The 14,177-nt window shown below is 26.8% G+C and overlaps 1 protein-coding gene across 8 annotated transcripts in view; it reads left to right on the top strand.

The window, feature by feature from the left end:
- The window catches only part of LOC107448368 (Centaurin gamma 1A), a 108,165-nt gene extending 94,118 nt beyond the window's left edge, over window positions 1–14,047 (top strand). For all 8 annotated transcript variants that reach the window (XM_016063529.3, XM_043045784.2, XM_016063530.3 and 5 more), the window contains 11 exons: window positions 198–302; window positions 2,509–2,677; window positions 2,827–2,970; window positions 3,449–3,522; window positions 4,790–4,867; window positions 4,956–5,052; window positions 8,767–8,884; window positions 9,877–9,981; window positions 10,772–10,856; window positions 11,824–11,994; window positions 12,620–14,047. In XM_016063529.3, coding sequence (XP_015919015.1) covers window positions 198–302; window positions 2,509–2,677; window positions 2,827–2,970; window positions 3,449–3,522; window positions 4,790–4,867; window positions 4,956–5,052; window positions 8,767–8,884; window positions 9,877–9,981; window positions 10,772–10,856; window positions 11,824–11,994; window positions 12,620–12,832 — 1,359 coding nt within the window. In that variant the 3' untranslated portion in view covers window positions 12,833–14,047. The remainder of the gene's footprint in view (window positions 1–197; window positions 303–2,508; window positions 2,678–2,826; window positions 2,971–3,448; window positions 3,523–4,789; window positions 4,868–4,955; window positions 5,053–8,766; window positions 8,885–9,876; window positions 9,982–10,771; window positions 10,857–11,823; window positions 11,995–12,619) is intronic.
- Window positions 14,048–14,177: the final 130 nt, after the last annotated feature.

The raw sequence follows: 14,177 nt of genomic DNA on the forward strand, positions 1-14,177 counted from the left end.
TCTGTACTAGTTGGAGGGTATGCTTTGTATATGAAAAACTGATTCACTATGTTTGACAATTAATTCAAATTCAGGAAAAACAATTTAAACAAATCCAGTTTGTATTTTTGGGCTACATGTTTAGTATTACTATAAAATATGCATCTAAATAAGACATGTGAAACTTATTCTTTTTGTTTTATATAATGTGTTTTTAGGGATATTTATACAAGAGAAGTAGTAAAGCCTTAAATAAGGAATGGAAAAAGAAGTATGTTACACTAACAAGTGATGGAAGATTAACTTATCATCCTAGTCTTCATGTAAGTTTACATCTTTTTATTGTATGTTAACTTATTCCAATCTTTGTTAAATATTTTAAATTAGTAATTTTATATTTTTTTAAACATATCATTGCTTGTGAAAATTTACACATGTTTTAGTTTTAATTTAAATGAAGCCATTATTAAATTTAAAATTATATTTTTATTACTACTTCAGCATTTAATGAGATGACAATGAATTAAATTTAGCTATACCAATTATTATTTGCATGATTTTGTTCATTGATTTACTTTAGTTATGCACATTGCTTGTATTAATCTTGAGTTAGATTGAAGCCATTGTTAATTTGTTATTTTAGTATATGTTAAATAATAGCCATTTAGTTATTTACAGAATTTGTTTGGTCAGTTTCCCATTTCTAAGAAATGGAAACTGTATTTCATTAAATTATTTGTTGCTCCCACTTTGGAGGAAACCTTACCAACTGATATGAGATTTTATAACTGTGTTAACGAACACCTAAAAGTTTTCTTTATTGGCATGTCAATTTTCTTTATTTGGATCTCAAATTAATTAGTTAAATTTCAATTTTTTAAAATTTGTATGTTTGAAAATAGTTTGCTCTGTTAGGGCAAGGAACTTTATAAATGTTTCTATCGATCATTTTTTTAATCCATGTAATTAGTATTTTTAGTTAATGGTATAAAAAATAGTAGTAATTTAGAATTAAAAACTATTCATTTAGAACACTGTCCTTTTTATAAAATGGTGTTAATATAACTTCAATGAAATTAAGTTTTAATTATTTTAATGAGTTAAGTTGAGAAACATTTAATACAGTCAGTTTCTGAACTTGAAGACTTTAAAAGACAGTGTAAAAATTGCTAAAAACATTAATTCCTCTGAAAAATCATTTTGCAACAAGGATACATGAAATAATTGCAATGTTTCTCAAAGTAAATTCCTCTCATCATTTTTTTAAAATTGCAATTTCTCTTTTTTTCTTCTGAATATTAGTTCATAAAGCACATTTATTTCAAAAAATTTGTGCCACATTAGATTTAATTTGACTGAAAAATAACTTTTTAAATGTAGTGGAATTCAAACCCTTTCTTATTTTACGGGATCAAATTTTGTCTGACAAAAAAAAATTTATAAAACATAATAATTATGTCAAATGGGATTGAAAAATCAGTATTGAAGTTTTTGAGATTACCTTGTTACATCTATAACATATTTTGAAAATTTTATTTGCTTATGCAATATAATTGGTTACAGCTCTTAGGCCAATAAATTCTACAGTCAATTACAACCTGAGCAGTAGTTTATTTGATAAAATTTTCAAGGAATTATTTCATAAAAGCCCTGAAGATAAGAGAATGTTATGGATATATTTTGTTTAATTCCTAATTATATGTTTAAATTCTCAATTTTGTTATGAGTATAATATTTTAACATTTTATTAACTTAAAATAGTTCTGTATTTTCCTTTTAACTCTCACTACTGTGATATCCGACACAACAATAATTCCCTCTATTACAATAATGTTTCATGAACCCAATGAACTAGCATATGAGTTGATGTTATCGACCTCTCAGTATTGCAATATTCTCTGAAGCAATAAACCCTGTAAAAAAAAAATTCTTCAAATTTCAACCTTATTTTCTCCATTGATTATTGGTTTTCAAATAATGCAAAAAATCTTATTTTATCATATTTTTCCTTTTTTTTCGGTCAAGAGAAGTCTCACTGCTGATTATGTACTTATTTCTTTTCACCACAGTGAATGGCTTTTGCATTCAGATTTCAATACCTCATCCTTGATGTACATAGACCACTCCAAGACCTTCCATTCTTAGAATTGCTTCCCTTATCTCTTAAGTCACAGATGTAACATTCCTATCTGATTTCATATTTAACCATAATTGCCACTCAGTAAATTAAATTTTTATATAATATGTAAATAGATTTATAGTTAATATAATATAACATTAAAATTTTAAAAAAATCTTATTGTGTTCCCAAAGTATGTAGGCCCTTGATATAATAATATATCCCTCTACAACAATATATTTATTTGGTCCCCAAAATATTGTTGTAGCAAGGTTTTACTGTAATAGGTTTTGTCAATGATGACATTATTTTTTAAAAACTTTTATAGTTTTATTATTTTATGTATCATTAACTTTGTTTATTTGCCTATAAAATTTCTGTATTATACATTTTTATTGTTTTTTTTAAAGGATTATATGGATGATATTCATGGAAAAGAGATTCCTTTGATGCATACAACTGTCAAGATTCCTGGGCAAAAGCCTAGAGGTTCTCGAACTCAAGGGACATCTACTAGTGCCTCATCACATCAAGTCAATGAACTTGCTTCAGAGTTAAGCAGTATGTCTATTGCTGGAGGTTAGTTGACTCAGTTTTTTAAATTTTTGTGATTCTTAGGCTACATTTTTATTTTAGTCATTTCATTTTTTTGTGATAATCATTTCCCTGTTGTATAATTGAATTTTCTTTATTACGTCATTCTCTTTTTTAACAATAACTTTTTCTAGGTGTCTTGACTGGAAGCGAAACTCAGTTGATTCCTGCAGTACCAAGTACAAATCCTCTGCTAAGTAGACTAGATACTCCTATTGTAAAGAAGAGACATCGCAGAATGAAAAGTACTGGTCTCAGAAATATGGAAACAATGGATGGTTAGAAATTTTCTATACTTCATAGTGTAAATTTCACCTTTTACTGCTCTGTGATCCACCTAAATTTTAAAGTGTTAATTGGTTTTCATTGTAATTGAGTTGAAGAGCTTCAGTATAGTTATTAAATAATTGTTACCGCGAAAAATTTTATAATTAGCTACGCTTGTATTATACTACTGTGAGATGACAATATTGAACAAAAAATTACTTAATTATAAAGATGATTAAACATAAGTCGTTGTAAAACATTAAGAATTATCATATTAAAAGAAGATTGTTCTGTGTGTTTTCAAACATAAATTGTAGATCTATAAGGACCTAAACTTTATTTTGACGTCATCTTTAAATAACATTTGTTGAAATTGGAAAAACTATTTTGAAATGTTTTCATCATTTCTGAGTTTAACTTTTTTAATGTTATGAAAAATATCTGTGTATTGTTTTTCTTTTTTAGATTTGAACTAATTTATATTTTTAGATTCGGATGATCATGAATTTATCATAGTTTCACTGGATAATAAGCAATGGCATTTTGAAGCTTCTAGCTCTGATGTAAGTAATCAACTCTATGTTGATAAATAATTATTTACCTTTCATGATATTTTAATAATTTTCATAATTAATAACTAATCATTCAGACTGTAAGTCTGATATATGCCGAAGTAAAAAACTAAATACCATCGGGCTCCTCTCGAGTAATGAACAAAAGAACTGGCGATTTCTTCTTAATAATTATTTTAAAAACTGCATGTTCTATAACAATTTTCTTGTATTATGCTGAACATAGTATTTAAAAGGGATGCAACAGTTTATTGAAAAAAGCTATTTTTACTATACCTATTTTAATTACTACCATGTTACTTTATTAAGATATTTTTTTAAATAAAAGTAATGAACAATTAGGGTCTTACTATCTGGAATTCAATTAACCTTAAACCATAAGTATTTTTATGATTCTGAAAAATAATAAAATCAATTTTTTTATTATTGAATCAATTATTTTAATTTAATTATGGGGAATAGTATTCACTTCCTTAATAAAGCTTTTAAAATTTATCGAACTACCAAGTTATTAATAAAATAAGGATGAGTACAATTTCTATTACACGCAGTTTCTCATTACATTACTCGTGTACAATTTTTGTTCCTCACAGTAAAGGGTGTATGAAAGCATTTTGACTGCTTTTCCCTGTCTTGTTGTGTGATCTTGACAGTAGGGTACTTTTCCTTTTTTGGAGCAATTCTTTCATATTATTGGCAAATTCAATCTTTCGCTCAGTTAAGGTTATCTTCTTAATAGTACACATTAATTTCAGTGATATTTTATTCCAATTTCAGATTGAGAAAATTATTGGAATATAAAAGAGCTACCAAATATTATATGATTGAACTATATAACTTCAGACCCTGTCTGTATCATTGAAAATGCCTTTTATAAACGTGGCATAAATTTTACTTTTGTCAAAACACATAAAACATGTCAAAACATGTTTTAGATTGTATACAATAGTTAGAGATTATTTACTTTTAGTTTGAAGTTTTTAAAGTTTCGTATGTTTTTGAAAATTACTTTCTTCACATGCTCTAAAGGAGTTTTTTTTTTCACCTGCTACATTTACCACATTTAAAAAAAAATCTCCCTATCTCAAATGACAAATCTTTACCAGTTTTCAATTAAGAAAATAGAGGCTTATGCTAAATTAGTAGAAAAGCGGAAGAATATTCTGGTTTATGGTGCAACATAGCTGATTCTTCTCTGTACTCAGCTTGGAGTTGGCAGTTAAAATATGCTGAACTTAAATTTTAATTATCTCTTTAGGATCGTGAGGCATGGATAACTGCTATTGAACAGCAAATACTTACAAGTCTACAAGGAAATGAGAGCTGCAAGACAAAAGTATTTAATATAATTTTGAAATAAATTTTTTTTTTATATTCAATTTTTCACTGTTCAGGTGACAATTAAATATGCTTTTATTTTTTAGTCTGGACGAACCACGTCTTCAGTCGACCAGACATTAATTCAATCAATAAAGAATTCCATTCCAGGAAATTCCCATTGTGTTGACTGTGATGCCCCAAGTATGTCTTTTTATTTGTAAATTCTTCATTATTCTTTAGATCTATGCAGTTTCTGAAATTTTATTTTAGTTTTATATACAGTGAGAACTCTATTAGGCGGACATTCTGGGGACCGAAAAAATTGTCTGTTTATGAGAGTTGTCCGTTTACGGGAAGGGTACCCTAATAACAACGTTTAACATCTAAATTTTTTTTAGAATATTTTCAAAAATTTAGAAATAATTAAACAATCTACAGTAACTATCTACAAGGATATTTATTTAAAGTTTAAAAAATATTTTTTCTATGCAAAAAAGAATAGATGAAAAAGTTTGATATAAATACATAATTCTAGATGTAGCTACAGATAAATAAATATAATTTTCCTATAAGTTAGACAGATATTCAAGTTAGTCATATGATACCGAATAGGAAATTTCAGTCCTCTGTCGGTTTCAATTATTAGGTTTACACCCCCTAACACTAACCTATCACTTGATAGGAAACATCGTTAATACCTCTTTGAAAGTAAACCTCCCACAATACATAGAAAAAAAAGCAATGCATACCTGTAAGGCATAAGGACCTGTGGAGTTGATTATTCACAATTGATCATGTATCAAGTGTCTGAATGAATGCTTTATTTATATGAACAACTCAAAGGTTATATTTCTGTTCTCTTTTTTACCCCAATTGTGTAAAATATAATCTTCAAATTGATAAGAAAATGAAAGAAATTTTCAGTGGGGAAGAAGCATTGAGAGCATTTAAGACATCATTTCAAATTGAGGGGTCTCATAGCCTGTGTTGTCCAGATGAAAGGAGCAAAAGATGCCCCTGTTTGAATTATTTCACAAGACCAGTATCATTTTCTCACCTTTCTTTGCAAAAATAAGGCAAGGTGACAGGAGAAAGATTGATTCTTCAGTAGTGAAATAGCTTAACAATATTTTTAGTTATGGATAAGGCAAAAAATTTCATGCAATTTAAAGCAGAATTTTTTTTTTTTTCAAATTTAGAGAAAGTAATGTTTGGTTTGAAGAGATAGAAAATAACGATTCAGGGCAAAAATGACTGTCCGGTTAAGGGAGTGTCAGCTTTGTGGAGAATGTACTTATGCTTTATTCATAGAAGATTCACGGGGAATTAAAAATATGTCCATATTGAGAGGCAACCGTTTTACGGGAGTGTCCATAACAGAAGGTTTCACTGTATTTGTTTATGATTTTTCATTTTAGATCGTAATGAATTTTCAAAATATAATATTTTATAAAGTATTTGCAATATGAACTACATTTTTTAACTCTCTATAAATGTATGTATAAATTATCCAGGGTTCTTCAAATCCCATTCGTCCAGTTGCCACAGCCCCTAAACAAATAAACATTAGTGAAATAGATTCTCAATTTTTTCAAAAGACTTCATAATTTAACATCTTTGAAGATTGCAAACGATAATTATTTTCTCCTATATAATAGATTTTAGTATGTTTACCTTAAGTTGCACTAATTTATTTACATAAATGAAGGAAATTTAAAAATATGCTTGCTTTTAATACAGAGTCAACTGTTTTGCTAGATTGCAATATGTTCTAATGAAATATTTTAGTATACAAACTTATGGCGTACCAAATACTCCCTAACAGGGAATTTAAAATTTGAATCTTCAGTTATTCTTTTATGGCAAATTTAATATTTAATAAGTTAAATTTTTATGTTAAAGAAAGCAAACACAGAGCTCAGTGTTGGTCACTTTTCTCACTTAATGTCACTATCTTAAAAAATTTTAACTTTTATTTACTATTTTTAAGGCTTGGTCACTTATCTCACTTTTTTTTTGTTTCAATTTTCCTATTTCGACCCCTTTTCAAAGAAAGATTTCCCATTTTCCCCTTCATTGAACCTGTGATATTATGGCCCACATGCTAGTTAAGAACTACTCTCCCAAATAGGTGGGGGATAGAAGGGGATTGAATATGGGATGAAAAATAAAGANTCACTTATTATTATCAATTTTTCTAAAGTACTCTCCCAAATAGGTGGGGGATAGAAGGGGATTGAATATGGGATGAAAAATAAAGAACTTCCTCTTTCAAATGAATGCCTCTTGAAACGCAAGAAAGAGAAACACTGTATCCAGTAAGGATTTTATTAATCATGTTTTCTTAACTTCCGTTTTTTATATCTAGTGTGAAGCTGCCAAAACATGAAATTTTGTGCATTTCTCCCTGAATTGGATTTTCTCTTTCTACAAGTGTTCATACACACTTTTAAAGTGCTTAATAGAGCTTTTTTTTTGCAGTTACTAGTCATTTTTCGTCCAGTGCCACACATTTTTCCAAAATTGATACATTTAACACGATATTATTGTTTCAGATCTTAGTAATAACTTCGTTGTTTTTCGCTATTTTTTTTTCCCTTTCTCTCTCTCTTTTATAATAACAGTTGTTAGCGTTTCTTCAGCTCTTCACACCATATTTAAAAATATTTTTTCAATTTAAAAATATTATTACTGAAATTAATAAATATGTATTGACTTTACATGATAGCACATAATATTTTTGTTTTAATATAATATTTTAAGTCATGGTAGGTAAAGTTAAACATGCAAAAAAATTTTTAGTTAGGAAAAATTGATGAATGCTTATTATGTGTTTTTTTAATAGCAGTTAATTAAAATGTGATTTAAAGTTACATTTGATTTCTATAGCAAATAAAATTTCTAGATCAATTTTTCTTTAATTTGTATATTTTTAAGGTTATTAAGATATTAACACTGTTTTTAAATAAGTCACTATCTATCACTCTATCTATCACTATCTATCATATATATATATAATCATATATATGATTACATAAATTTATTTCACTGATTTGACTTGTTATGTATGTAAGTTTCCAAAGTACTTTTGAACTGATCAATTTATGCAATTATTAAAAACGATTTAAATTTTTGACAATTTTTTATGTGTTTAGTTGTTAAATTACTTGCCTGGTAAAAATTTTATGTTTCAGTTTTGTCATTTTGAGCCATACATAAAGGTCCCACTATGTATTAACTATTTTTATATTTAATCAAGCAATATTTAAAAAATAAATTATGAGGAGTGAAATGTCAAAATCAGTTTTTAAAAAAAAATCGAAGGCAATAAATGTTTAATACAAAATATGTACATAACAGAATATGCTACGTTTTTTTTTTGCCATCTAAGTCTGAACTGTTAACTTATGTGGAGCAAACGAATTATAAAATTCAGTTATTGAAATATTTAAATGATACAAGAAATTTTAATTGTGCTTGTAATATTAGACCTTTTATGTTTGCTTTTTTAAAATTCCAATTTTGTTCATCTTTAATGTGACTTACCTATAGAATTATCCTAGTTATTGTATCAATTTCTTAAAGAGAGCAACTTTTTATTTTGGTACAAAATTGCAATTACAAAACAACCAAATTGTGTGATCTGAAGAAAAAAGTTTTTTAGTTAATCCCTTTTATATTCCAATGACCTTTTAACCACTTTTTTGCTCATGTTCATCATTGAATAATTCTTTAGTCCTTTTTAGATATTTTCTGTCTCATGCATTCAAACAGTAGTTTAAATTTTCCTAGCTATATGAATTTTAATAGCTATTTATATTTTTTTATTGTTAAATTTATCAATATAATATTTAAATTTATTTTGCTTGAAAGGAACTGATGACTATATGGTGTAAATATTTTATTAATTGTTAGATCCTGACTGGGCGAGCTTAAACATTGGAGCCCTAATGTGCATTGAATGCTCTGGCATTCACAGGAATTTAGGCTCTCATATATCAAGAGTTAGATCATTGGATTTAGATGAGTGGTTGTAAGTAACTTCTTTTATTGTGTAAATAATGAATCATTTTTATTTGGTCAAGTTATTTATATGTATAAAAAAGTTCCCTAGAGTATAGTCAGAATTGTAAAATCCCTATGTCAAATAAGATATTTATTAGGGTTGTACTGGGTTTCCAGCATGTACCCCGTACTCAGCCTACCCAGTAAGAATTGCATTAATCTTTAATAATCCAGATCCAGTTAACAAAAAAAAACAGATTTTTCTGTATTTTTCCTACATTTCTTGAAAACTATATATAAGTAATTATTCTTCACTTTTAAAAAGTGTGGAGTGATGGTTAAGATTGAGTCCTGATACGTGAAAATCATTAGATCAAAAACTATTCAGGATATTCTTTCTTTTTTTATTTTGCGCACTAAGCAAGGTGATAAGATTGAAGGTTGTTAGATGTTACATTTACCATCATTAGTTATTACATAGTTTCATCGAAATTGTTTTATTGAAAATAAACTAAATCAAAGTAAGTGTATAGTACTGGTCTATTTTTTTAAGTCAGATTTTTCAAACTTATTATTGTAAATGAATTATTCTATGAGTAAAATCAGTTAAATATTTATTTTCTTGAAATTCCATACTATTCAATACATGATTATTGAATCCATACTATTAAATACATGTACTCGGCATACTCGGAAACAAATTTTAAAAAATTTTTATTGAAAAATTTTTTGACAACTTTGCTTTTTTATCTATGAACAAAAAAAATTTTTTTTTGTAATCCGAGTGCCAAAAATATATTCGTGTGAAAATCAAAAAGGTTTATACATTTATTTTATGATATTTATTAGAACAAATTTTCTCTTAACACTGTTTAATTTTGCCATTCAAAATTAATTATTTTTTATATCTTATTTTCCCCCAAACAATTTCATTTAACTTACAAAAGAATGACTTTTTGAATGCATGTTTCGTCTAAAATATATGTACAAATGTATAAAAACTAAATCTTTTTTTTTAAGGCCTGAGCATGTTAGTGTCATGATGGCTCTTGGCAATATATCAGCTAACAACATATGGGAAGGAAATACCAAAGGCAGAGCCAAGCCAACCCCTAATTCCAGCAGGTAAACATGCTTGTTTTGTTTTTTTAATTTTGCATCCAGACATTTGAACAAATTTTTAAAGCTCTTCATTTATTATTATCAATTTTTCTAAAGAATATTTTTTTTTGTCATTTTTGGATTTTAAATATTATTTTGTTTTATATTGAAAAGAAAAGAATTTTTTTTTTACTTAAACATTTGATGAAATTGCTTCACATATTTTTTTCCTCTTGGAACTATCTAAGACTTAATTGGATACTTAGTTTCTTAAAGTTTTCGAGAATATTTTTTTACTATTTGAAATTGTGTAATGCCAGTGTGTTATTAAAACATTATATTTATTTTTCATGGTATTTGAACTGAGAATTTAAGCTTTAATTTTTCCAGTGAAAGAATTCTCAATATTGATGTTAGCTTTAAAAAAAGGTTGTGGTTAAAATTGTTTACAAAAAATATAAAAGATGGAATTATTTAATTTTCTGTAAAATTTAATAGTTGATATGAACTTTTTTGTATAATATTATCTAAAATTCTTGATACTGAATGGTATTGCAATGAATCAATTATCAAAATAAATCAATATATCCTATTATCAAAATAAATCAAAATATTTCTTCAATCTGAAAATTTTGAAATTTGTTTTTGAACAACATAAATTCACCATGCTGGAGCACTGCTTTGCAGAGGTATTTGCAGCTCTCTAAAGGAAAAAAATAATTTCATTTTTAGTGAGATAAAAATAATAGGAGACACTAGAAACAAAATTTTTGTTGCTTTATATTGTTATTTAATAGTATTTTACTTTTTATAGGGAAGAAAAAGAGCGATGGATACGAGCTAAATATGAATTCAAAGAATTCTTAGCACCTGTCTCGACAACAACTCCTCTAGGCCAGGTAGTACATTGTTTGTATTTATACATAATTTATGTTCAACTAGTGATAGTTTTACAGATTAGCCAATTACCATGATTTTTTTTTTAATGATTTTTGCAGATTTCATATCTGTCTACAAAATGATGAAAAACCTTTGAAACTTTTAGAATAAAATTTTAAGACTTTTAAGTAGGAGCTAATTTTTGTGATATTCTTTTTGACATTTTTTAAGCTACCCTTTTTTTTTACTAAGTATTTTAGTTATTAAACAGATAAAAAAAATTTCATTCAAAATATTTTATCCTTAAAAGTCATTAATTTTAATTGCACCACTTTATTTATTTATTCGTTCAGCAAATCAATGCTCATTATACAAGCTAAATTATTTTAAAAGAAAAGGTTTTAACTACTTGTAGTTGTAAGTGTATTTATTTATTTATATAAACATTTATTTTACAAAAAACAATTAAAAAAATGACTAGAATTTATTCCTGTCATGTAAATACTTAGAGAAATCTAAAAAAAGTTGCACCCTCATCAAAATTTTAATCCCAACCGAGAGATTTTCACCTAACATGAATTTTTCTGCTGAAAATGTATAATTAAACTGCATTTTCATTTACCACTCCTGGGATAAGGAAAAAAAATTAAAAGATAACAACAAAGTTGTGAATTCATGTTTAATTCAATTTGATTGATGATCAATAAATACATTTTAAGATTTTTACCTATTCACCATTATTTTATAATGTGTTAAAGAAAATGTTTAAAGTTAAAAAACATGATATTTCTAACAAATTAGGTATTGATATTAAGATAAGGAATAGCAATATGGTTGACATCTACTAAAGTAAAAACAATTCTATATGAGAGTATGGGAAGGTTTATCTACCCAATAGATATCTTGCAATTTGTATTTTTAATTTTCATTAATAAAAATGAGTACCCCCTTTTAAAGATTCAACTAATATGTATTTCTTATAATTAGCAACTTATTGATTCTGTGTGTAAAAGTGATATCAAAGGAGTAGCTCTGGTTCTTGCTCATTCATCTTCTCCAGAGCATGTGAATACTGTAGTTGGTCCTAGAGACCAGAGAACTGCTATCCATCTAGCAGCAGCTTTGGGTAACTTGCCAATAACTCAGCTACTGATATGGGTATGTAAATTTTTTTAGCTTCATTTTATTTATTTATTTTTGTTAACTTTTTTAAAAAATTCCTAAGAATTTGGACACTTTTATGAAATATTCGCATACTAATGGTTTACTGCTACTTAAATATAAAACTTTTTATCAGTTTTATTTTGTACCACTAGATACACTTAAACTGTTTGCAACATACAGTACTTTTATCTAGGATTCTGTAATTTGCTAGCGAGTTCAAATGCTTGAAGTGACCTTTCCTAAAATATCCAATGTGCTTAGAATATAATGTTTTTGCATAATTTCTGAGTGTTCCATGTAATTTTGTCTCTGACAATTCAGTGTAAAAACAATTCATCACTATTAATTTTTGTCTGAATTCATTGCAACTTTTATTAAATATAGTTTTAAGTAACAAATTCTTACATTCTAAGTAATAAACCATAAATAAGAAGTTATTCTACCATAAATAAGAAGTTATTTTAAAAAATCATTTGTAATCAACGTTAATATTACTTGTTATTTTAAATCTCAGTATAATTAAACAATATCTGTTAGCAAATCCATTTTATTACTCAAGAGTTAATTTAATATTGGTAAGTGTTTCATGGATTTAAAATTTTTATTTTCATAATTTCAGAATAATGCTAATGTGAAGACTGTGGATTCAGATGGCAAAACTGCTGCTACATATGCAAAAAATGGGGGATATCAAGAAGTCCACGATTTATTAATTCATAGTGGTTGTCCCGACTTGAATCCTCCAACGACGTCTACCCTTCCTCGCAGACGAGGTAGCTTATCTAAAAAGTCTACTGAAGTTTTCGATAAACTGCCTGCCAGCATTATCTAGTGATACCTCTACATCTGTGATTACTGCATCATCATTTTCACTTCATTCATTAACAATCGAAGTGAGACTTTGAATAGTCTACACTGTACATGCATTGAAACTAGCATTTGTCTGAATGTTTAATATGGCTCTTTCAAGCAAAATTTTGTATGGAATATTAAAGCATTGTAGTCAATATTAATTAGATTAGTTTAGTTATGAATACTTTATCAGGCATGATTAATTTTAATCTCCCTGTTTCATACATGCAGTTTTGTTCTTTTTCATCTAGTTATTGCAGAAGAATATTGGAATTTAGCCCTACATTTTGCAATTTTCAACTGCAACTATTCTAATTTGCAAAATAAGACTGGCAGCTATCTATTTTGCTTAGGTTGTTAATTGTTTTATGATATTTCAATTTTTCTTTGAAGTCACAAATAGTCTATTAAATAGTTTATGTTCAATCTTTTCCATTTAGAGCTGTATTTAAATGGTTAAAAAATTGATAAATATGTTGCTGAAAATCTGCCACTGTTGAAAGAATGTCCCTACTTGTAAGAAATTATTTAATCATTCAATATTTATTACATTGTAAAAATGTTAGTTTCAAAACTAGCTTGCAAATATTTTTTTATCATAAATAAAATATAAAGTGTAACAATGCAGTTTAAGACAATAATTTATTTATTAATGTTTTAATATGTACTTGTGCTAAATTTTATTTTTAAGGCTGGGGCCTTATATTTGCATTTAAAGTTACGATATCAAAACTTGGTTTAATTTTTTAAGGTTCATATATCACTATTCTTAATGAATTATTAAAAACACTTCACTATCATTATTTATCACCATCATGATTGTATATTTTAGTCAAATTTTTATTTTACAGTGTATATATAAAAAAAATGTACAGAAGACCTCATTACTCATCTGTTATTAAATTATTTGTTATGTCTCAAAAACTTTTATATGTAAAAATTATTATACATATGTATATATGTCTGTGTGCTTGTGAGCTATGTGTGTATTTATGTATGCTTTGTGGTGCTTTCAACAATTTTGTTCAGTTTGATTTTCTAATGATCATGAATAAAAAATTTACATGCTTGAAATTGTTTGAATAATAGTAAATTCTGTGAAACACTGCCATGTTGAATTGCTTTTCAATTTTTTTAATTTTTAGAACAGTTTCTGTCAAAAAAAGGTCACTTCTGCAGTAAAAGGATAGCTAAAGAGAACTTGTGAATAGTTAAAAGAATTTATGCAAAAAAAATTGTCATACCTGAATGTCTTCTAAGTACAAAATCAGCCATTTAGTTAGAATTTCAAACTTCTCAATAGTATTATGAATTTATATGTTTTC

This window comes from Parasteatoda tepidariorum, chromosome X1 (assembly GCF_043381705.1).
Source record: "Parasteatoda tepidariorum isolate YZ-2023 chromosome X1, CAS_Ptep_4.0, whole genome shotgun sequence".
NCBI lineage: Eukaryota > Metazoa > Arthropoda > Arachnida > Araneae > Theridiidae > Parasteatoda > Parasteatoda tepidariorum.